Genomic DNA, 26567 nt, shown 5'->3' on the forward strand with positions numbered 1-26567 from the left:
TTGCGTGAAACTTTGTCCTAAGGGGTAACTTTTGTCCCTGATCACGAATCCGAGGTCCGTTTTTTGATATCTCGTGACGGAGGGGCGGTACGACCCCTTCCATTTTTGAACATGCAAAAAAAGAGGTGTTTTTCAATAATTTGCAGCCTGAAACGGTGATGAGATAGAAATTTGGTGTCAAAGGGACTTTTATGTAAAATTAGACGCCCGATTTGATGGCGTACTCAGAATTCCGAAAAAAACGTATTTTTCATCGAAAAAAACACTAAAAAAGTTTTAAAAATTCTCCCATTTTCCGTTACTCGACTGTAAATTTTTTTGGAACATGTCATTTTATGGGAAATTTAATGTACTTTTCGAATCTACATTGACCCAGAAGGGTCATTTTTTTCATTTAGAACAAAATTTTTCATTTTTTTAGAGTGTCACAATGTTCTACAAAGTTGTAGAGCAGACAATTACAAAAAATTTAATATATAGACATAAGGGGTTTGCTTATAAACATCACATAATTAGACACGTATTTTTTTGTTTGGCCATTAGGGTGACCTACGCCGTGTTAGGGTGGTCTTAAATATGGCCATTTTCGTCGATTTTCGCAAAAACCACTTTTTTCGAAAAATCATAACTCCTCGCCATTTTAACCGATTTCAATTGTCTTATACGCAAATGAAAGGTGATAAGTCGGCCTTTCAAAAAAAAGTAAGAAGTTTCAAAAATCTAGCCTAACATATGAAAAGGGCGTATGAAACTTTAAAATGCCGTTTTGACGGTGTCTGGACCAAAGAGCCTATGTCTGGAAATATTTTTATTGGATTCCCCGGACATTTTTTCTTAACATACCTACTAAAAAATGGGAGGAGTTCATTAACAGGATTCCGAGATATGATTTTTTGAAAATAAAATCCGTGTTTTTTGACGCGCCTCGCGCAAAAACCGGAGAATGACGAAATTGGCAAAAAATCAACTTTTTTCACTAAAACTGCGATAATTTTAAAATTTCAGCGATGACCTATAGATGTCTGGGTTATAAAAAATTGAAATAAATAGTGTCATCATTATCAATATATAGGTTTAAAAAAAATTATACCATTTTTTAAATAATTAAAACGACTCGACATTACTTTATTGTCTCAAATAAAGTTGATGATTCACAAAAGACTTATTATAATATTTCTAACTAATTCTCATCAGCCAACTATTCGATTACCATATCGAATGATACTTGCCCGACGAAACGTTGATAACACTAACTGATAGTCTAACTAGCCAGACGCAACGCCACACGCACCACAAAGTTTCCCACCACCCATCCAGGGTGAGAGAGAGCTGTTGAATTATGGCCACTTGAATGCAACCAGAGGTGGAGGGTGAAGTAAGTCGCAATAAATCGTTCTCCAAACGATACGATGGTGCTTCGATATTGCAATTAAAAATGAGTTAGTGCAAAAACGTCAGTCTTCTTGATGCGTTGAGGTGTTGATTTGGTTGGTTTTGGAGTGAGTCTTTTCGGTTTTAAATTAACGTCAGTTGAAGATGACACATGCTTGTAATTATTCCAAATGAAGTTTCCAACAATGCGAAGAGCATGGAGTTGACGACTTGTACAGTGTAGCAGCAACGTTATCTTAGGATGACGTCCATCAATTAACCTGAATGGCAGCCGCACCAACTTGCGGTGACTTGCGATTTATGGTTTGTATGAGTGTGTGTGTGTGTGCGTATGTTGTATGTGTGCATCGTATTTTCCTTGATGGCCCTGTAAACATATCCATGTCAAATGTAATACCGTTTCCTATGCTGTGCTTGCTATCTGTACACTCAAATGAGGAATTTGCGTGTAAAAATACTTGTTTCAAGTCGTCGTTGTAGTGCTATCTTTTCACGGGCATTTTGGGCCAAATTTCGATATCAATCCTGAGATATTCAATAACAACCGAAAACACTCCGTGCATTGTTGTCTCTCTTCTTATGAAAAAAGTTTCAATCTTGTCGTGCTATCTTGACAGGTTCTGAAAATTGCTGTAAGTGCGACAAATGGCTTAAGGGATTTCAGGTCAGAACGCGTTTGACACACGTGTATGCCCGACTACCGTAAACATCGGGACTCCGGCAACCAAATTCACCCAAACTTTGGCACAATGCACATAATGGGTAACCAAACAGAACGTGTCTGTTATTGTTAACAATGTGTGCTCTACTATTTGTTTATTCAAGGCCAAACATTGAAACGCGAACGTCAAAAAGCGACGGGTGTCAAGATAGCACGACATCGTCAAAGAACAAAAATAGTCGATGCATTAAATCCCAAAATTTTAGGAATTTTAACTGAACCTTTGTTACAAACAGCAAGAATCACTTAAAATTTTGGTGTACCGAGCTACAGTAGATAATACCCATGGCAGCTGCCAACACAGTGTATTCTCTCGTATAGCTTCGCAGCAGCAGTCAAGAAGCACATTTGGCACGGTAGTGCCATATAACCGTGAATCATGAGACAGTGCGGCATGCTGTCTGCACCCTCGCACAAACGTCAGAAATGCGCAGAGCAGTTCTCCAAGAAAATATAGGTATTGTTTTTCGAAAGTTATACTGAAAAAAGATAAAAATTTATTCATTTTCATGAAAAGATTCTAAATAATGAAAAAGCATTTTATTGAGCAATATTTTTTTAATCATATTTATATTTATTTTTAAATCTACCGAAACCACTCTAGATGAATAATTCAAACACAACTACAAAAAACCTCACAAATTCCCAGGGAACTTCTCGGCCTTGCCACTGACGCCAAATTGTGTAACACAACATCACATGAGGCAACTTAAGTTAGATTGATTATTTGGCTGCATGACTGTGCGGCTATGTGCAAGTTGGGTAAACTAGACGAATTCCCAAGGTAGTAGTACCCACCAAAGGATTCCAGAGCACAACGCTCAACGGAGATAAATTTCCCAATCTTGAAGCGAGCAGGACAGGATGGCTTTCACATTGGACAATTATTCTAAATCAACGCTCGGAAAATATGGGCATTGTTGCTTTTGTCTCGTTTATTCCTGACATGAATAGCTTCGTTTTAACCAAGCTCAACAGCATGAAGCAGAAGCTGATGGGTCATAACTCGTAATATTTTTTTTAAAGAAATGTATAAACTCAACAAAACAACAACTTTCTAGCATGCACCCATGAGTTTGTATTTTTTGCCATTGAAACACATTTCCGCAAGCCAACAAACTATGTTTTTGTTTTCAAATTGTTTCAGAAGTGATATCATTTAAATTCCGGACTTTTCGCTAATCTAATCCACTTCAAATAATCCATAGTTCTGTTCGAATGAACGAATAAAACCCTCTCGTGTGAAACATTCCACTCAATCAGTACAGAAACAAAAAAAAACATAACACGTGGCATTACGAAACACGAACATTTGTCTGGTTGAGAGGCATTAAGCGGTGAAAGCTTTCCGGTGAAAAAGAAAACGACTTTTGATGTAACTTTAATGGCCTAGCATTCGAAAGTTTTGTTGCCATAATCAGGCAGCAAAACAGATGCAGTTTTTATACAGTACTTGTTCGGTAATTGGGCTGAGAACGTAGCCCAGTCACCGAATGCTGCTCGCTAACTGGGCTGAATGAAAAATAACGAGGGGACCACCGATGCATAATATTTTCCACATGAAATATAAAAATAAAAGTTACTCAAATTTATATACAATGCTTTCTTTTCATATGTCTTTAATTGTGACTTGAAATTTAATAAAAGTTTGAAAAAAGTTTCTTTATTTATTGATCATGATGGTAATTTCAGTTTGTTTTGGTTTTTTGACGTTTGTCTGCTTTTTAACTGGGCTACGGCCCAGTTATCGAACGCCCGAACAACTACTGTATCAGATTCGAGTGAATGAATTAGTTGAATGGTGCTTTGTTTTGAGTAATCAGATCAAAAAGAGATTTGAATTGAAAAAAAAACTTGTACTAAGACGTAATTCACAAATGACGTAGAATTTTTAAGAGAATTGAGACATTGCGTTCTTTATAGAAAAATGGTCCAAAAGTTTGCGAAATAAAGGCCAACTGAAATGATAAAAACTAACTGTATCCACCTATGTGGTTGGTGTCTTACTCACTCCTTTAACCAAAAATTGGTCACACAAAAAATCAAGAATTAAACGACACTTGACGTCAACCTTGGTTATTGGTTCAAATCCACTAAAACCAAAAGGAGCTTCAAAAGTATATAAATATCACTTCAGGGATTATAACTTGAGATATGGTTGCCAGATCTTCAGTGTGTAGGACTCGTTTGGAAGGTCTTTCGATTACCTATCCAACGATAGGTTGGATGATTGAACCGGACATATTTTTATACAGATAAATATCACTCAATTACGTATAACTCGAGACAGGGTTGCCAGATCTTCTATTTTTTAGACTCATTAGAAATTCTTGCAATAACAAATCAAACGATATGTAACATGATGATATTTGCAATACATGCAAAAAACATGAACGAAAAGTCAAAAATGCTCGATGTAACAAAACGGGTCAATTTTGCGGGTATTTCAGGGCACGATCCCTTAGGTTTACTGAGTCCGAATAACTAATATGAGCTTGATTGGTTGCGACAGGACTTGGCGCTTTGACTTTAAATTTTAAATGGGATTTAACCCGTAAAATCGGTGCGTTTTGGTTTTTGAGCCCCTTAACCAATCATACTGATGGTGCTGCTAGAAGAGAGTGCAGAAAAAGTTCAGCGGCGGTGTTATAAATTCTGTAGCAATTTAAATAGTGGACGAATCTTTTCGCACTCTTCGGCAATTGATGCAAACATTCTTTAGGGTGGGGCTTGTCGATTCAAGCTGAGGAACCTCGCGAACGGCTAGCCTGCGTAGAAAAGGGGTCTCCGAAGCTCGGCAGAGCTAACACCATCATTTAAGCCTATGCGAGTTATTTGCATATATAGAATGTAAAATCTAAAAATACATGGAAACGACTCAATTTGTAAAAAGCGGCCACATGATCCCGTTTGATTAATTGCAAACTAGGGTGCAGAGAATATGGGACTTTGGTTCAAAATCTCTGCCCACAAGCTGAATATTGTTCCATGAGCTATTTTAGGATTTTGGCCCAAATATGGGCAAAATCGGTCAACATTTCCCAATGATACTCGCAGGTGAAGTTTGTATGGGAAAAATTGAAAAAAAATTGTATCGAATACTCAATTTTCTTATGGTTTGTTCTGCGCGGCGCGCTACTTCCATCCAAATATTCCCAAAAGTGAGATTCTTTTTGGAAATTAAAAGCTCTACAACTATACCAAAGCTGTAAAACTTAATTCTGACAAGTTATTAGCGCTTTAAAAAAGTCATTTTAGTATAATTTTTTTTTTTGCATGAAAATAGTGGTTTATGCAACAAGTTGCAAAAAGAGGATTTTTTCAGCACGAGTCGTACATTTATCCAACGAGGTTCACCGAGTTGGATAAATACGACGAGTGCTGAAAAAATCAAGTTTTGCAACGAGTTCCATACAACATTTTTTGCAATTTCGAAAAACACCCATTCAGTGAAATTTTAAGTCGAATTTTCATGCATTTTGTCAATAAATCGTTTAAATCAAAAAAATGTTGAAAAGTGTTACTTTTCGAAACAAGTGCTGAAAAGTTCAACTTTTCAGCACCCATTTCAGTGCTGAAAAGTAGAACTTTTCAGCATTTATTTTGAAAAGTGTTGCTATTCGATTCTGTTATTTTTGGTACAGAAAAGTAGGCTATTTCGTCGTTCAAGAATGACAGGAAAAGTAAGTAGTTTCACGACGGAATTGCAAAAAAATATTTTTCTGGGTTATTGCAGATTCGAAAAGTAAACGGATTACCCATAAAATGGAAAATCCAATATTATTTTTCCGTTTCAAAAATACTTACTTTTGCTCTCATTTTATTGTGACGAAATGGCCTACTAATCATCTGGGTGCTGAAAAGACAGAATGCGTAACGTGATTTTCGAAAGCTCCCCACTGCTCCCCACTAATACAACAACACTACAGCTGTAAACATAAACAAAGTAGAAGGCTATGCTCAAGCTCAAGCGTGACATATTTTTTGCTACTGAAGGGATTTGTTTTGAAACATTTTGGACCTGTTGATGTTGATGTTTTCGATGAAAAATTAAGTGCATCCCACTTTTTTCTTCGTATACTAAACGATGGGCGGCCAAAAGAGGCCTTTTTTGTTTTCCACGTGATGAAAAATCGTGTCAAAAGTGGATGGAATTTCGTGAATCAGAAGAGCAACTGAATGGAATATCTGAGATTATGTATCTTTGATGTGCAGTGATAATATTGGAGTAAGATTATCCAATATTATTTGGCAGGTACCATTCATAGTTATTGATAATTCGTCGCTAACATTTCAAAAAGCGGCGTAAACATAGGTTTTGCGTTAGACATAGCACTTATTGAAATGTTTGCAGTTATGCCAATCTCGATTCCAACTCTTTCTTAAAATTTGTTTGCTTCGAATAACTCAAAAGCTCGACGCCCTCAACTTTTTTTTATTCCTGACAAAATAAATTATAGATCCATTACAATACTTGCCACTTCTTGGTATCATTTTGCAAACAGTAAATTGGTTCCGCTTTGACAGTTCTAAATTGAGGCCGCTTTGCGGACAACTATTCTGCACCCAGCTAATCATGACCAAAAATGACAGTGTTGAGTTGTTCATTATAACATTCATTTGAGTGCTGAAAAGTTCAACTTTAGTTTTTGCGTTGACACATGGATGCCAAACAATAGCGGAGACTCAGAAATTTCTTCAGAAATTCATATGCTGTTTTTTATCGTAATTGCAACAAATTATGAATACAGTGGAATCTCTCGTTACCGATATTGATGGGACCGTCAAGAGCGGGAGGAAAAATCAAAGCATGCTTCTTGAAGGGACTGACAAATTTATTGACAGCTGGAGCAATATTGATATCAAGAAGATCGACAGCCAGAGAGTCGACATGTTGTACACTATTCTTTCGTAACTTAAAGAATTCAATCATTATTTTGCAACTTGTTGCATAAACTAGTATTTTGAGCCAAATCAAAATGCCAAAAAACATTATTCTCAAGAAAAAAAATCTGAAATCATGGTGAACAATTTTTTGTCGAAATGGGGGATGAAATTAATGCTTTTTGCAAAAACTATTATCTTCCAACATAATGCGAAATGATTCGAAACCATTTCTTTATTCAGACTTATGTTTTCGGTCTCTGCAACGTTTCACCCCAGGATACTTAATTGCACCTGTCCGAACAAAAACACATCCTTCTTTGATCTTTCACTAGCGAGACCGGATTTGCTCTCAGGCTCAAGTATATTCTTGGTTTCCTTAAAGCTGTGTGTCTTTTCCAGCAGCTCAGTTCAAAGATTTGCCAGTTTCCCACAACTTTGGTCGTGCAGCTGCTTTTAGCGACATCAAAGCGCCTTGAACCGGAAAATGGCCTCTTTCAACCAGAAAATATGAGAAGAAGCAAAAGGGGATTATTATCATCAGGGGGAGAAGCGTAATAAAAGGATGATCGCAGCGGAGAAGCCGGACAACTGGCAGCTCCGACAGTTAAAGGGGAGGCCATTTCGGACTGGAGAGAATAACGACCAGCTGGCAACACTTGTTGACAAGCACAAGGATGGGGGAAGTAGTAATAAACCTCCGGGTACAAGACCCCATCATTATCGCACGTAATCCAAAAATGTCATCGAGTGAGATATTAAAGGAAAAATCCGATTTTTGCCCCCGCCGGGAGGGCAGCAGGAAAAATGACGAGTAAAGTCGTAAAATGCAATAATCAAAGTTGATTAAACTCGGCCAAGGGGAAACGAAATGTCAACAAGGACGGACGCGGACGATTTGTTCAGCAAGTCCCCCACCACAAGGGGATCGTCACAAGGACTTCCGGTCTGGTGTTAATGATGCTCTCCGCTCAGCCTCGGGAGTATTATTAATGGCCTCTGGATAGACGCGCCAGACAGACAAACATGGAAGGAGCAACAGCAGCATCAACAGACTAGATAAAACAAAGTGGATTAAGTGTGCCAGAGGCCAGCTGCGGACTAACTGGCAGGAATTAATGGAATTTATGTTTTTTGGGGTGGGTTGTGAAAGTCTGCAAAAAGTTTGTTGGTTAAGCAGGGATCAACGATTTGGCTATATTTTCTGACTAAACATGGTTATTGCATTTTGGATTAAAATTGAGTTGAGGACATGATTGTGAACTTTACAGATCTTACTAAAGTAAGGAACAGGTTTTACAATTGCTTTGGACGTCATTTCTTCATTCGTTATTTAAATATTTCATCATGAAAATTTTGTTGGAAAAACCGCAAAAAAAATCACAATACATAAACTTTCGACGCTTGAATTTTGAGATTTTTTCCCAGTGAATATCAAATGAGGTCCGCCTGTTATGATCGTCATTGCTAAGCGACCGCCAGTAATCGCATACACGAGGTGGAAACGAATGAAAACGAAGCTTCCAAGCAGCCAGCCGACCCGAAGCCTCATGCTCATTCTCTCTTTCACCTCTCTTTATCTTTTCCTTGCTCATTCTCTGACCGTTCTCTGATCGAACGAAATTTTGATGAGAGTCCAATGACTGTGTGAGCGACTTGGCGTTGGCCGTAGAGATATAAATGATATATTTAAAAATTTTGAAATATTTTTATTGAAAAGATCAGAAAATTTCATTTTTAACATTGAAACTCGGACCAATAGTTTCCGAGATATCGTTAGTTGAAAATGCCAGCAAATTAGGCACCACTTTGGTAATTCTCCGCCAACCCCTCTTCGATTTGTATGGAACTTTATACTTAAGGGTAACTCATGACCCTGATCACGAATCCGAGCTTCATTTTTCGATATCTCGTGACGGAGGGGCGGTACGACCCCTTTTATCTTTAAACATTCGAAAAAGACGTGTTTTTCAATAATTTGCAACCTGAAATGGTGATGGTTTGGAAATTTGGTGTCAAATGCACTTTTATGTAAAATTGGACGCCCAATGTGACGGCGTACACAAAAATTCTGAAAAAACGTATTTTTCATCGAAAAAAAAAATACAAAAATAGTTTTAAAAATTCTGGCATTTTTCGTTACTTGACTGTATTTTTTTTGACATGTCATTTTAAAGGAAATTTTATGTACTTTTTGAATCTGCTATAATCCAGAAGGGGTATTTTTTCATCTAGAGCAGACAATTACAAAAAAAAATGTATATAAATATATGGAATTTATTGAAACCATCACGAGTTATCGTGATATGTTTATACATCAAAATTTTTGTTCAAAAAAAATCATTTTCATTGATTTGAAATCTTTGTCAGGCTGTATCTCAGAGGGACTTTTAATTCAAGAAGTATTTTTAAAATGAAAAATAAACAAAAAGAAATCGAAAATTTATACCAAAAAGTTGCTATACAAGAAAACGGTACATTTTATCAAAAAAATGGTATAGTAATTTACAATTGCATATTTTTTAATAATTTTTGCTGTCTAGGTTTTCGATCCCAAGTAACATTTTTTCCAGGAGTTCTACAAGAGCTCTTCAAGATAGCTACAGCATACCAGTTTGGACCGCTGTAGGATAAAATTCTCTTCAAAACTTCTTCAGGAGTTTGGAAGAGTACTTGAAGGGAGATTTATCCTACCGCGGTCCAAACTAGTATGCTATAGCTATCTTGAAGAGCTCTTGTAGAACTCCTGGAAAAAAATGTTACTTGGGATGTTATCCAAAAAAATTGGGTTTTTAAAATTTATCTCCTAAACCAGATTTTGGAAATTGCCCTAAAACATATAAAAAATCGATAATTGAGAAAATACGCTTTCTGGGAATTCAATTTTTATTGATAAAAAGTTTAATTAAAAATATGATATTTTTTTCCGTGTATCAATTTTTCTCGAAAAGTTCTAATCATAACCTACAACTTTACCGAAGACACCAAATCAATCATAAAATCCCTTCTCAAGATACACAATTTCAAACATTTATTTACCCGTTATATTTTATGTGGAAGACCAGCCTCAAAATTGTATTGAGAAATTAAAAGTGACAGTGTGTGCAACAAGGAATTAAACTTTCTGTGAAGTTGCTGTGAAGATTTCCATGGCACTTTGAAAAACTTAACTCCATGTTGCACGCTCACACTCTCACTTTTAATTTCTCGATGGAGACTTTTATGGAAAAACTAATGATGCAAAATTGACTTTTAACATAGGGAAATGGACAAAGTTTTATCCAAATTAAAAAACTAAAGTTTAAAAATCGCGAAAAATTTCGCGAAATTGTGGAAAATTACGGTGTTTTAAAAAGTTTACATGGCATTGAAAAATATTTGAAAATTAAGTGAATCCCTAACATTGTAACCCAGGTTTAAGGCACATTAAAAAATCATTTGTTTAGTTTGTTGCTCAAGTTCTGTCCAAATCTTAGTTCGAATCCGTTTCAAATTTTTGTTAAAATTTTGAAGCAAAAAAACCTTCAAACTACCTAAACTACAAAACAAAATCTTCCGTAAATTTAAATCCCAAAGCGAATCACTTAACAAATTGTCAAAGGGTCTCATTAAACGAGATCCAATTTGCAGATGAAACCCGCCCTCAGACAACTTTCCCCAGTAGAGAGACAACGGTGACAACGAGGAAGCAGCACAAAATCTGGTCCCAGCTGGGACACGGCTAAACCCGCCGTGATAGACTCAAGTTGTAATTCGGTTCGTTTTTATTAACGATGCAAAGTTTTTAAATTTCAAGAGGGAGGAGACTGGCTTTTCGCTTTTTCGAAATCTGCCATCTCGCTTTTTAGGCACAAATTTATTCCAATTTCACTTCGGGGTCGTGCATAACCCACGTGGCCTTTTTTTGGAGAATTTTTGACCCCCCCCCCCTCCCCCCTCATGTTTTTTCGTGGTTTCACGCCCCCCCCCCCCCCCCTATATGGCCACGTGGCGTTTTTCCTCCCAGGTGAAAAATCTTTAAAAAAAAAACAAAATAAGTATAGATTTCAAAAATGTTTATCCACAAATGATGTACCGTCAGTGGTGGTGAGTTTTGGTCAAAAAACGATATTACTGTTGTTATTTTAACATAATAAAAACATTTCAAATTATATCAAAATAAATAAATAATGTTGGGGAATGCTCCTGAATTTACCAACATTTTCCCAGAATATGGCTAGTATAATCACACCGTTCATAAATGCCAATAGTTTTAAAATCAACTTAAACTCACCCTTTAGAGGGGGTGACATTGGGTCAAATAGAAAACTTTTTTTTATTTGTGTAGGTGCTGTAACACCATTCAAACCAATTTAATAATATATAAAAAAAAAAACAGAAATTCACTTAAAAGTGTGAAAAAAGTATGGTATCACAAAGTTTAAGGTAAATAATAACAGTATAACAATTTATTGAAATGGTACAGAAAGTAAAAAATACTCTCAACAAAACAAGCAACTTAGTAAAACATATGTATTCAAAATTATGGAATTGCAGTGCAATTAATTGCATCCAGAATAAATATGCTTTAAGAATTAAAGCTATTTTGATATATAAACAGCATTCATGATTTAATTTAAATGCGCTTTTAAATGATTTCTTAAAATTGAAATTAATTAAATAGAAAAGTTTTGTTTCAGGAAAAAAATATTTTGATTTTATTTTAAGGAAAATATCTAGTTATGAAAGCTCCTTGTTAATATTTATTTTATTCCAAACATTCATAAAAATCCAAACTAAAGCAACTTTTCTTTTTAATTAAGCATGATTGATTCCAATGATTCAGTGTGTCCAAAAAAGTCGTGCTGTTTAATTTTTTTCTCCATACAAGAATCAGAGACAGGGACAAACATTCAATATTACGACCTTTTGAAATGTTAGTCTTAATTTTTTTTTTGAAAATATTGATTTCGAAAAGATCGGAAAATTTCACGAAAGTTTTATTTATAAACATTGAAAATCGCACCATTAGTTGCTGAGATATCGACATAAGAAAATTATGGGTTGTTTGGGTAGTAAACATCCATTTTTCTGTTTTAAAATCTTTGCATGGCAATATCTCAGCAACAAAGCAACAAAGAATTTTCTCAGCATTTCAAAAATATTTTTTTTTCAAAATTAGGCAAACATGGGCACTAAATTTTTTAAATTAGGGGAAATATACCATTTCTCAGCCTTTTTCTATTATCGGCATATCAGCACTTTGATCATGAATTACAGCTTGCATAAAGTGTTTTTGACTGTTCCAAAGTAACAAATAGCTCAAATAAAAGTGAGCAAGCAACTCTCCATTGTTGTTGTATCTAAAAATGTTGATTTAACAGCGGAAAACTGCAAAAGTGATGAGAATTGGTCGAACGGCTTAGTGTGATTAAAATGGGTATATTTCCCCTAATAACTGCAACTATTTAAAAAAAAAAATTACCTAAAAATAGCTATAACTTGAAAACGGTGCACTTTATGAAAATTTCACTAATGTACTTTTAGATTGCAAATTCGATTTTACATCGAAAAATAAAATTGAAATTAAGTTGCGGTCAATATTTCGATTTTTTTTAATCAGTATTGATTCAAAAATTCATAACTCAAACAACGATTTTTTGCCCGTTCTGGAAATTTCTGAAAAGTTGGCAAAATTTAAAAAAAAATAAAAATAGTGTTTTTTTGCAAATCATGTTTTAGTGACAAAAAGTGAAATTAAAAATCAGCAATGTAAATTACCATTTATCATTTTTTTCAGTGTAGTCCTTATCCATACCTACAACTTTGCCGAAGACACCAAATCGACCAAAAATTTCTTCAAAAGATACAGATTTTTTTATTTTCATTGCTGCCAAATTCTGTATGGAAAACTATATGGACTAACTAATGATGCAAAATGGCTTGGGCACCAAAAAATGTTTCAGACGGATTAAAAAAATCAAAAAAATAAAATTTAAGAATAAAGACCGATTTTGTATAGAATTGCTCGAAAATCGATTTCGTGTCTTTGGAAAAAATGTAGACAACGCGCTAAAAATCATTCTTTTAGTCATGGACATCCAAAATGTTTAAGTCTTACTCTTACTTTAAATTGATTTTGCTATCGACTACGTGTTTTGATAAATTTAAAAAAGATTGAGCTAAAATTTTGAATTTATTCTACATTTTTTTTTCAGTTGTTTAAATAGGCAAATATCTACGATTCAAGATTTTTGATCCAACTTTTGGTTGCTGAGATATTACCTCAAAATAAATACAAAAAAAATATTAAATAAGTTAATTTTTCAATCTTTTCAATATCTTTGAAATAATTAACACTGGGACGCCCAACGCATGTCCAATATACACGGATGCCAAAGCCTCCCTAAAACGTTGGAACGATAACTTCAACTCACAGGTTTTCGGGCTTGTCTCCGCGGATTTTCGGGCGATTTTTTTACAAGAGCAAACAAAAGTTGGAACGACGGTTTTGATCGCATAAATTACAGATTTGATCAAATCGAGTTCTGCAAAGTTTAAGGATCATCTAGACATCCTTATAATTCACTCAAAAAAAATGTCCCGGTTGGTTGAGTTATGCCCGAGAACCAGCGAGTTGAAAATACCGTTCCATCTTTTTTAAGGAGTTTTATTTATGTTGATCTTTAACGGCATTGTATTGAAATTTATTTCACAAATTGATATCGGCATTTGAAAATTAAGTGACTCCTTAAAACTTAATTTTTTTTAATGTGTCTATTTTTTTAATCTTTAAATTAATTGAGAAACAAAAACAATGTTTGCTTGAAGCTCGTTTTTTTTCTCTAAAAATCTAAAATGTTTGCCCATGTTTCTCTTTGGCTCAAGAGATGGTCCCTATTAACATAAAAAAAACCTAAAAAAATACCTACAACTTTGACGATGGATAGTAAACGTGTATTTTATGAAATGTTATGTAATATAACAATCCGAATTGTGTAACCCATGAAATAAGGAATATATTTTAGACCAAAATATTCATCAAATTTTTTGGTGAATCTTAAAGTATGTATCGTTCGTTTTTTCGTTACTGGTTATTTTTTAATGTTAGACGTTTCACTTGCAAATGAGGTAGTGAAACTTTTTTTCGCAGAGAATCATTTTTAGACACTTCATTTATAATACATATTTAGTTTTTTGCCTTGTTACGAAAATCTTATAAAATTGTCAGCAATATTTATTTTTTAAGTTGTTCCAAAATAGAACTATCGAAGACTACATCTACTTTCAATGCAAATTTACAAGCACATTCTTAGCTACTTGATACCATCAACAAAAAAATGAAATTGTGTTTGCATTTTGGTACGCATTTTTGAGGGTATATTAACTTTGGATACTGTCACTTTATTTTTAAACAGCTTTTAAACTTTTGCAAGACGTAGTTACATGAGTATAAAAAGTGTACATTCAATAACAGGCTCAAAGTATTGGATGCATATAAGTAAATTTAAAGCGCGTATTTTTTTGTTTTTTTTTAAGAAAAGATTTTTCGACCCCCCCCCCCCTTCCCCCCATGGCTTTTCATGTTTTTTTTCGGTCGGATTTCGGACCCCCTCCCCCCCCCTAAGGAGACCACGTGGTTTATGCACGACCCCTTATCGGGCATCTTTTTGGGGGTCTCGACGGGGAAAAGTTTTTCGCATGGCTGCGTGACTCTGTGAACCCATTTGGTAATGAGGCTTCCCGTTTGATTTGGAATTAAATTGTTTGTGTGGAAAGACATTTTTGTTTTGCTAAATCAAAAGTGAACATTGAAATGATGCAATAATTAGATTGATATTTCAAAAATCAGGCACTGATCCCCACATCCGTAGTCCATGGAGTTGAAAGATGTCCTAGATCAACTACAACTTTTTAATATTTGTACAAATAATAAATAAAATTCATTCATTCATTAAACCTAACGAGCTGTTCGATACTTTAACGGAGATCACACGAGTAACATAAAACTTTATCTAAAACCCGATAGCCAAGAGATAAGACAAAGCAACAACAATGAAGGCAATCGAAGCTCCACGCTACAAGCTTTCAACTCTGATTAGATTGAGCAGCCCCAGAGATGCGGTTCTGCAGAGTGTATTGTCGAAGATAAAAGCTTCCATTGGAATCAGATCGAGTGGAACCATATTATTACAGCTTCCCTCGATTCGTCCGTCTTCCGTTTCATGAGGTTCGTTAGGGTTTTGCTGCGTTGACGAGAGATGCACCGAGCGTCTCAAGTGGCATGTTCTATTTTGGGACGACCGTACCGTTCTGGTCCCAGTCAGTTCATTGAGTTTCTTGTCGGGAAGCACCACTTGTAGAATGTTTCTTACACCGGTTGATAGCGGTAAAGACACTCTCAAGAGGAGAGATTATGCACGGTCGTGAAGCCGTAGTGTCGTACTACTATTATGGGTGGGAGCTTTTTGCTACACTATCACTATCTGGAGCTGGTGGTTCGTTATCTATTCCTGGGCGGAAACAGTGACAGTTTAGAAGCAGAACACCGACACACACACTTCGTGCGAAATTGCTTGAGGTTGAGAGAATAAGGCAATTTTGGTGCAGTTTTTATATGTGGTCATTCCATCTCAATCGTATCAGCACTCGAAATCAACATGTTCAAGTTGTTCCCCAACTGTCGAATGACCCACGCCATTCAACTCCCATTAGCGAACGATGCAACATCCGTGTGGAATACCGAAGAGAGGTATAGAAGACCTGCCAGGAATGCTTCTGCATCTCGTTGTGCAGCTTAAGTTCTCACGTGATGATGATATACATCGTGACACTACTCTTCACGAAGCAGCTGCACACGCTCAAGTGACGACACCACACGATGGGAGGATAATGATATCAACTTGCTAATACCGGTTTGAAACATTGATAGCCACCAGCGGAGTGGCCAAATTGGGGTTTGGTGGTTTGAAATTGTAAAGCTAGAATTCGAATGGTGTGTTCGTTTGACTAACCTAACGATTTCTCGAAGAATTTAAGTAGATTGGAATAGTGACAATTTGAATAAAAAAAACTTCTGTCGAGTGTACCGCTAAGGGGATTAGCCTAGACAAGCATTCGTATTGATAATGCTATTAACCAAGTACGGTTGCAATCATTAGAAAATCTAGATAATGCCACTCCAAAGTAACGATTCGTTATCGTATATCCGACAGTGCTGTACCGTTGACCACCCACGTACGAGCATTCGACGTTCGACACAAACCAAGCACAATCCCACAATTTCTGTAACACGAAACTTGTTATTCGGTTATTTCCAACCCAAAAGCTGCCAATTACTTTCGTACACTGTATCTCGCCCCAGAAACAGCATCTGTGCCACTTTATCTGGTCTCCTCCAAATCCAACTCCCTTTCGAGCATCTCGAAAAGCTTCCGCTCCTCCTCTAACCAATTAGGCAAATGAAGGCAAACTAATTTGGGCCAAATTTCACCACCCAAAATTACTCGAAACCCACACTTCCGACAATTTCCGGGCAACCAAAAGTGCGGATATCTCGACTCGACTTAACGCCACAAACTATGGGCGCTGAGATTTAGTTCATTGGTTGGCGTGTTGGCACCTTAATTTATAAGACGTAGGCTGTGTGTACCGATCTTATTAATTGTTTGTCGAGCCGTTTAGAGAGTAGCACACGGCTCGAGGCGATCGAGAGTGAGCTTCCTGCTGCTGTGTAGTGGAGGGTTTCAGAGATAAATGGACCATTTCTACTATAATTAGAGGTTCTTAAATTTATTCAAACTGATTGATAAATCCGATAGATTGAGCTTCTCTAAATTCTCTAGAATTTCGCAAATCAATTTTCATAGTATTTTTTTAATTACACATAACTTTGTCCAAACAAGCCATTATGCATCATAACATTCTTCAAATACGTCTCCATGCAAATTTGGGAACTGTCTATAAACATGTGCTATTCAAACATCTGTATCACGATAAGGATTTCTGATCGATTTGGTGTCTTCGGCAAAGTTGTAGGTCATGATTAGAACTATTCAGAAAAAAAAGATCTCTTTCTCGACGGTCCCTTGGATTCTGTTTGCTTTAAAAATCTCTTCCGGTTGTCAATAATTTCACTTTCTCATGGCTTGCATAGACATTTTTCTTGGCGAAACAAAGCTTTGAAGGGTGTTTGACATTAGTTTGTTTTTTTTTTTTTTTTTTTTTGATGGACGTTGCCATGATTCTCTCCCATAGCTGGGTATCAAGAAAAAAATATTTTCAATCGAGTCTTCATTTTGCATCGTTCTGTAAACTGATGATTCTCTTCCTCGACAGTCCCTTGGATATTGACAACCAGAGAGTCGACTGTATATGGTATGACGGACGTTTTATTTTTGGCCAAGTTATATTTTTTTAAATGGGTTTTTTTAGAAAAGTGCACACAAAAAAAATACAAAAATGATTTTATGATGTAAAATTTATTTGACATTACTGATCCGATCTTTGGTTGCTGAGATATGGCCTTCCAAATAATTAAAATGACCAAAAATGAATATTTTCTGGTTTTGCACAATTAACCCTCAATTTTCAATCTTGGATGGTATCTTGGAAACCATTGATCAGATTTCCAATGTTAGGAAGTGCAAGTTGTGTGATTTGTTCGCAGCTTTTTGAAAAAAAAAATCAGATTATTGAAATCACGACTTACATTTCAATAGGGCCAAATAATATGGCTTATGCATTTTTAATCAAATAAAGGAATAAAATATATGTTTTAATTCATTCATATTTAAATTGCCTCAAGACAGTAGCATAACTTTAAACGTGTGTAAAGCATTTTGTGATACATTTAGGCCGTTTTTTTTTTTTTTTTCAAAATAAGATTTTAACTGTTGGAATTAGAATTCGAAATTTAGTTTTTTTGCCGCCTAGACCTTGAACAGTAGGGAACCCATCAAAAAATAAATCATAGGAGGCGTTGTGATTTCAGAGGAAAATAAAAAAAAGAGTGGCCGCAAAAAATAAAACAAATTGATAATAAAATAGTAAGTATTGTCTGAAGAAAAAAAAAATGAAAAGACAATAAGACAATTTTAGGTTTTTGAAGGCCGAATGCAGTAAGCTAAGAAATGGGTAAAATGGAAAAATTTAAACAAAAAAAAAACAGGAAATTATTAAAGAAAAAAAACAAATAAAGGAAAAATAATTTGGCAAGACAAGGATGACTTTCATTTATATTTGGAGGCAAAAACCTTTGTTTGAAAAGGATTGATAAAATGGCAAAAAAATAAATTAAAATTAAAAAAAAAAACAAAAAAAACTAAGGAGCGACCATACACAAAACAGTATTCGTCATGTGTAAAAGTGTAAAAACTTGAGCAATCTATTGCTAATCATAAAAAATGAAAACAATAAGAACTTTACAAAAAATAATCGGACAGCGAATTGGTTAACTTTTAAAAACAAAGAACCAAATAAGGCAGGGCGATGCTTGCCGGGAAAAGCTTGTACATAAAAAATATGATCTCGCATTAAAACATCAGAACATTTTCGATACTGTTTAAAATTGGTTAAATTTCAATAAATTCATTGCCTTGGAATCATAATAAAATGTAGTTAAAAACTAACTTAATCCACCTCCGTGGTTGATGCCTTCCTCACTTTTTACCAACAATGGGTAATATGAGTGGTTTGGACACATATTTCAGCTATTTTTTTTAGATCCAGAAAAATACGAACACACATATAACTTCAGTAATCATAACTCGAGACAAGGTTGCCAGATCAACAATGTTGTGAGCTCGTTAGAAAGGTTTTTCGATTACCTAACCAACGATGGGTCAGATGATGGATCCGGACATCCTTTACATACATTGAAGTGGGATCCGGCTTCAAAAAAGTGCATCAATATCACTTAAGTGGACATATCTCGAGACAGGGTTGCCAGATCTGCAATATTTTGGACTCGTTGGAAATGTTTTTCGATTACTTAACCAACGATGGGTCGGATGGTTGATCCGGACATAGTTTACTTACATTTAAGTGAGATCCGGCTTCCAAAAAGTACATAAATATTACTTAAGTGGACATATCTCGAGACAGGGTTGCCAGATCTTCAATGTTTTGGACTCGTTGGAAAGATTTTTTGATAACCTAACCAACGATGGGTCGGATGGTGGATCCGGACATAGTTTACATACATTTAAGTGAGATCCGGCTTCCAAAAAGTACATAAATATTACTAAAGTGGCCATATCTCGAGACAGGGTTGCCAGATCTTCAATGTTTTGGACTCGTTGGAAAGGTTTTTTGATAACCTAACCAACGATGGGTCGGATGATGGATCCGGACATAGTTTACATACATTTAAGTGGGATCCGGCTTCAAAAAAGTGCATCAATATCACTTATGTGGCCATATCTCAAGACAGGGTTGCCAGATCTTCAATGTTTTGGACTCGCTGGAAAGGTTTTTTGATAACCTAACCAACGATGGGTCAGATGGTGGATCCGGAAATAGTTTACATACATTTAAGTAAGATCTGGCTTCCAAAAAGTACATAAATATTGCTTAAGTGGCCATATCTCAAGACAGGGTTGCCAGATCTTCAATGTTTTGGACTCGTTGGAAAGGTTTTTTGATAACCTAACCAACGATGGGTCGGATGGTGGATCCGGTTATAGTTTTCATGCTTATAAGTGAGATCTGGATAAATGTGAAAACACATTTTTATATATAACTTTTGAACTACTTATCGAAACTTCAAACAATTCAATAGCGATGTATGGGACCCTAAACCAAGTCGAATGCAACCGGTTTGATCAAAATCGGTCCAGCCAGTGCTGAGAAAACTTGGCAAGAATTTTGAACACATACATACATACACACACACACACATACACACACACAGACATTTGTTCAGTTTTCGATTCTGAGTCGATAGGTATACATGAATATAGGTCTACGAGCTGTTTTTCAAAAGTTCAATTTTCGAGCAAGATTATAGCCTTACCTCAGTGAGGAAGGCAAAAAAACAACAACAAAAATCAACTTGAGGCCATCAAATAACGATGTAGCGTGTGTTGTGGTTGTACACTAACCACGTAAACAGATCATAAATCGTTACCATAAGTCACGAAGTGAATTGTTTGAAATGATATTGGACAAAAACACAATTTATTTTAATTATTCTTATTTGAAAAAAATATATTTTTCGTTAACTAGGCTGATACAAAGTTTTTGTCAAAATAGGCCCAAAAAATCGAAGGGCAAAAAAAATTCCAAAACTTCAAAATTTTAATGAAAATTTAAGAGCAGTCAGCTGGAATCAATTAAAAATGCACTCCCCTGCGTTTAGCTTTTTTTTAAACATGTTTGGGTTTCTTCAAAAATCTTTTGAATTTTAAAATCTTTCGATGTACGATGTACTGCAAATAGGGGAAATAAACCCATTTTAAGCCTAATAAGCGGTCTTGTTTCAATGATGTTGGATAATCTGGAGTGTTCCTTGAAATTCAGTAAAACCAAGTACACCAACGAGTAGAGCAACTTTTTGTGAACATTTCTGTTTATTTTCACTATTATTAAAAGTTATGCTATTTCTTTTACAAGCATTTTAAAAAAATATTTCAAAAACGCATTCTAATCAGTCGTGTGCAATGGGCCACGCCCATTTTTCTATTTTCAGCTTAGTTCTTTTTTTCTTCCAACGTTCGTTTGGGTCTGCTTCGTGCTGCCAAAATTCATGAAATTTTGAGCGAACACTCACGAAAAGTAGCATTTATAGAGAAAGTTTCCTGGCAACACCACAAGCGCTGCTGGTGGTGTTGGTGGCCACCCTTTGTTCTTTATTTGCCTTTGCCTCTCGCTCGGTTTTCTTCAGGCTTCGCTTGGAATGGGTCATCAAGATTGAAACGTCAAAAGACTTGGCGCGTTTGTTTTTTTGATGGCGCTTGCTAATTATTTACATGTTTCGGGATTATTTTTCAAGTGAGTGACTAAGTAACGGTCAAAAGAACATGTTGCCGGTAGTTGGAAGCAATTTTATATCTTAAGCGCTTTGAAATCGTTAGCGCAAGTGAAAGGATATTGATGGCGACTTTCGTTAAGCAGTTAACCTCTGATCTTGCGTGTGGATGTGTGTGCCACCAAAATGATGAGAAATGGTCTCGCAAAATAGAAATTATGATCAAAAGTGCATTAAATTTGATCTTTTTGGCCAGTAAGTGGCATACATTTGCGTGCTTACTCGAGGCGGTGCTGTTGCTGGTAAGTTTACAGCCTAAATAGTATTTTTGAAGCTTTAATCGAGCATCAAACTCTCCATATGACGAAGATAGGTGTTTGATTAGAAAGGGTATATTTCCCCTAGTATTTTTTTCGCTAAAATTTTTGTTTTCGTCAATTCTTCCTTTTTTGGAAACTAATGATTGCAAAACAACTGAACTAAGAAACAAAACACTTTTTTTCATTCAAATGTTGGGACTATGGCTTGTTATTTAAATTTTTATATTTTTTATAATAAAAAAAGAGTATAAATTAACTGATTACTAGTCTGCTTTTCTATGCCACAAAAACCACCGACACAAGACCACGACAACAAACGTTGTTCAAAGTGCGTGGTGACGCCGCTTCCCATACGTGGTATCGAAATTTCGTACCTTGTCCAAACTATAACCACTCGCTCAATTTCTTCTAAGTGGTCCTAATTCTCGCGATCCAACAACACGGCAGAGCACGCATCCAGTAAGCTCTGGCCGGTCAACCAGCGCGGGCGCATTCTCATTGGGTCGTTTGTTTACTTTGTGTCGGCTAAAATTGGGTACAAACTCGCCAAATAGGGTAAACAAGATTGCTAGTGTGGAATTGAATACATCATTAGTTTTCGATTGATTAGGCTTTGGATAACTTGTTGCATAAGTACAGTGTTGCCATATTATTAATTACTTTTCTCTATTTATATTCCAGGTCGTCGATCGGTACAGCTAATTGACCCAAACAGTGGATTCCAATCTACGTGCTGAATTATTCATGAATGAATAAGTAACTGCCTATTGAATCCCAAATTTGTGCTAACAATTGATCTGTGTTAAGTGGATTCGAGTGATTCGAGTGAGACAGAGCTGGAGAGAGAGTAGAAAGTATGCTGAACAAAACGAATTCAAAAAAGTGCTTAAAGCTCAGCTGGCTGTGACGGCGAAGTTTAAAAGCTCAATCTAGAATGCCATGCCAGTGCTCGGCGTCAATGCCGGCGAAGAATGGGTGGAATTCGATAGGATTTCTCACTTAGACGAAGACCAAACCTCGTATGAGCATTCCACATAGTAGGCTACGCTCACACCCACACGCTCACAGCCCGATACTCAAGCACTGAAACGTGAAAGTCTAGTTTAGAGTAAGATAAGAGGGAGAGGGAAAGAAAGAGAAAAAAAAAGTTATTTCGAGTGTCGAGAGTTGGAGGAGGAAGCATGCTGAAGGACAAGGAAGATGAACAGGAAATATGTAAAGCGCCATCACCCTCATCGGAGGAAAGGTGAGTGATTTGGAAGAGGGGTTGGGGGTATTGGTCTAGAATACCAGGAAGTTATCTAGACTGAATTCTATATATACTTTGCTGTGTTAGGAAGCTAGTTTTATATGTAGTAACTTCCAGTGAAATCAGGTTCAACAAGTGGTATTGAATATTGACACGGGATTGAAACTCGTCTGAAAAACCTGTATCATTTTCTCAATCAAAACGGTGGCGCCGCGTGGTGGTAGCTGCCCTGTTTATTACACTGTGAAATTATCCATGGCAAATCCAAGGAACCAAAAGGTGACAACAGAAATGTCCGCCCAAAAGGGGTGCTGCTAAAAAACTTTTTATTTAAAAAAAAATCCCAACAAATCAGCAACGAATTACAAGTATAGTCGAACTACACTTAAAAGTTGGTTTTGTTATTTGTTTTTGCAAAACCGCATATTTTTTAACAAAAGTGCCAAAAATATTCGTAACTACCTTTTGCCTCTTGGTGGCGCTTTGTGTTAGTATGTGTGTGGTCGATATAGAGTTATCTAAGCCCGCTCTCACGCACACTAGCACGCCATTTGTTTTGCTGGTCGGTACAAAATTTAACCTCAATCTTTTTCGTGTACGTATACGCAATACATGCGCACGTAGATAACTCTATTGGCGGACGTGCACGCAGAACACAGAACAGTGAGAACTAGCGAAAATGCCTCACTTTCTTCTGATACAAGTCGCCATATTGAAATTGCTTGAAGATTCATACCCGTGATATTGATAAATAATGCTCAGATCTTTTTTGCAAAGTTGTCCCACATTGATCATAATTGCAAAAATCGAACAAAACATTTTAGTAACTGCTGTCATTGTTTGGACTAAGCAGGGCTGTGGAGTCGGAGTCGGAGTCGGAGCCGGAGTCGGTGGAGTCGGGTCTTTTTGGGGACCTGGAGTCGGAGTCGGAGTCGGAGTCACCAAAACTCGAATAGCTGGAGTCGGAGTCAGAGTCGGAGTCAGAGTCGGAGTCGGCTAAATTCTATGAGCTGGAGTCGGAGTCGGAGCCGGAATCGAAAATTTCTGATAAACCCGGAGTCGGAGCTGGAGTCGGAGTTATCTTAAATTCAATATAATTTATGATTTTTTTATTGTTCAGTTTTTGTTATAATGCAAATTTATTTACAAAACTTTTATGTACCTTTTTTTAAACCGCGTAATGATTTTTTTCAGTTAATTTATGTGTTGGTTCAAGAAATTTATCGGATGCCATTATGTTTTTGAAGCATTTTCGATTTGATTGGATTTGATTTGATTGGGTTATTTCAATATGATCAGTAAATGATAAATTTCCCCTCTTTTACCCATGTTTGTAGTTTCATAACTCATAAAATTATTACCAATTTTGGTTGTGCACTGATTTTTTTTAAATATTCAGTTGTTACTTGGCTCCCTCCTTTTGCTTGAAATTATGTATTCTTTCAATTCAAATTTCACAAAATTTTACAAAAACAAAGGATCACTATCAGTACTTAACTAAAATGATAACGTTTAAAAAAACATTAGTAAAATTGACCATCAAATCATCAACTATTAGGGGAACAGCATCTAATTCCTCTAATGTTGCCATATCAGCACATTGATGTGCAATTACAGCTCATAAAAAGCGTTTTCAACTGGAATCGAGTGATAAATAGCTCAATAGAATGTGAGCAAACAATTTTCTATCAACAGTTTTGCAAAATTAGTTGTTTAAATAGTGAAAATCAGCAAATTTGATGAAGTTAGTAGCAAGTGGTTACCCTGCCAAATAAACGAAAATTTCAATCTATTACATGGAACTCAACAAGCTCATTTTGCATATTAACACTCCTCCGTCCAAGGCATATTTCACTTACACGGACGACCAAGCCTCCGAAACAGTTGCTTCGCTAAATTCAACTCGCTCGCATTTGGCTCCATTTCAACCAATCTTGATCGTTCTTGCAGCATTCGAACCGGTAGGATTTCAAGATTCATCTAAAATAAGAACGAACCTGATCCGACTTACCTGCTAGTAACACCGACTAAATTCGTCGAAGCAACTCTTTTTAGGCGCTCGTTTTAGGGAAAACACCATGGCCAAATCAACAAGAAAGCAATAAAATTTGAAATCAACCATTCAAATTTAACTAATTTGGGGTCGCTGAACACGAATATGACACTTAGAATATTCCAAAGTATTCAGAAATCCAGAAATCCAAGATGGCGACCAATATGGCGCCTGTAGTATATTGGGAACATATATTTGAGGGTGTAATAGTGATTCAACCACTCAAATCTAACTATTTGAGGTCGCTGAACAAAAATATGACACTTAGAAAATCCCAAAGTATTCTGAAATTCAGAAATCCAAGATGGCGGCCAATATGGCGCCTGTAGTATATTGGGAATATTTATTTGAGGTTGTAATAGTGATTCAACCACTCAAATCTAACTAATTTGAGGTCGTTGAACACGAATATGACACTTAGAATATTCCAAAAAATCAGAAATCCAGAAATCCAAGATGGCAGCCAATATGGCGCCTGTAGAATTTTGGGAATATTTATTTGAGAGTGTAAAAGCCATTCAACCACTCAAATCTTACTTATTTGGGGTCGCTGAACATGAATATGACACTTGGTATATTCCAAAGTATTCTGAAATTCAGAAATCCAAGATGGCGGCCAATATGGCGGCTGTAGAATTTTGGGAATATTTATATGAGGGTGTAATAGCCATTCAACCACTCAAATATAACTAATTTGGGGTCGCTGAACACGAATATGACACTTGGTATATTTCAAAGTATTCAGAAATTCAGAAATCCAATATGGCGGCCTATATGGCGCCTGTAGTATATTGGGAATATTTTATTGAGGTTGTAATAGTGATTCAACCACTCAAATGTAACTATTTTGGTGTCGCTGAACACGAATATGACACTAAGAATATCCCAAAGTATTCAGAAATCTAGAAATCCAAGATGGTTGCCAATATGGCGCCTGTAGTATATTGGGAATATTTATTTGAGGTTGTAATAGTGATTCAACCACTCAAATCTTACTTATTTGGGGTCGTTGAACACGAATATGACACTTAGAATATTCCAAAAATTCAGAAATCCAGAAATCCAAGATGGCGGCCAATATGGCGCCTGTAAAATTTTGGGAATATTTATTTGAGGTTGTAATAGTGATTCAACCACTCAAATTTTACTTATTTGGGGTCGTTAAACACGAATATGACACTTAGAATATTCCAAAAATTCAGAAATCCAGAAATCCAAGATGGCGGCCAATATGGCGCCTGTAGAATTTTGGGAATATTTATTTGAGGTTGTAATAGTGATTCAACCACTCAAATTTTACTTATTTGGGGTCGTGACCGAATATGACACTTAGAATATTCCAAAAATTCAGAAATCCAGAAATCCAAGATGGCGGCCAATATGGCGCCTGTAGAATTTTGGGAATATTTATTTGAGGTTGTAATAGTGATTCAACCACTCAAATCTAACTGATTTGAGTCGCTGAACACGTATATGACACTAAGAATATCCCAAGGTATTCCGATATCAAGAATTTCAAGATGGCGGCCAATATGGCGCCTGTAGAATATTAGGAAAATTTATTTGAGAGTGTAAAAGCCATTCAACCACTCAAATCTTACTTATTTGGGGTCGCTGAACATGAATATGACACTTGGTATATTCCAAAGTATTCTGAAATTCAGAAATCCAAGATGGCGGCCAATATGGCGCCTGTAGAATATTAGGAAAATTTATTTGAGAGTGTAAAAGCCATTCAACCACTCAAATCTTACTTATTTGGGGTCGCTCAACATGAATATGACACTTGGTATATTCCAAAGTATTCTGAAATTCAGAAATCCAAGATGGCGGCCAATATGGCGCCTGTAGTATATTGGGAATATTGATTTGAGGTTGTAATAGTAATTCAACATCTTAAATCTAAATAATTTGAAGTCACTGAACACGAATATGACACTTAGAATATCCCAAAGTATTCAGAAATCCAGAAATCTAAGATGGCTGCCAAAATGGCGCCT

General features: G+C 36.0%; 1 protein-coding gene across 1 annotated transcript in view; it reads left to right on the forward strand.

The window, feature by feature from the left end:
* Positions 1 to 1511: 1511 nt before the first annotated feature.
* Positions 1512 to 26567, forward strand: part of LOC120412938 (uncharacterized) — a 112995-nt gene continuing 87939 nt past the window's right edge. Inside the window, exons 1-2 of the mRNA XM_039573575.2 lie at positions 1512 to 1695; positions 21947 to 22511. Of these exons, the coding sequence (XP_039429509.1) occupies positions 22447 to 22511 (65 nt within the window). The 5' untranslated portion in view covers positions 1512 to 1695; positions 21947 to 22446. The remainder of the gene's footprint in view (positions 1696 to 21946; positions 22512 to 26567) is intronic.

Source organism: Culex pipiens, chromosome 3 (assembly GCF_016801865.2).
Source record: "Culex pipiens pallens isolate TS chromosome 3, TS_CPP_V2, whole genome shotgun sequence".
Taxonomy (NCBI): Eukaryota; Metazoa; Arthropoda; class Insecta; order Diptera; family Culicidae; genus Culex; species Culex pipiens.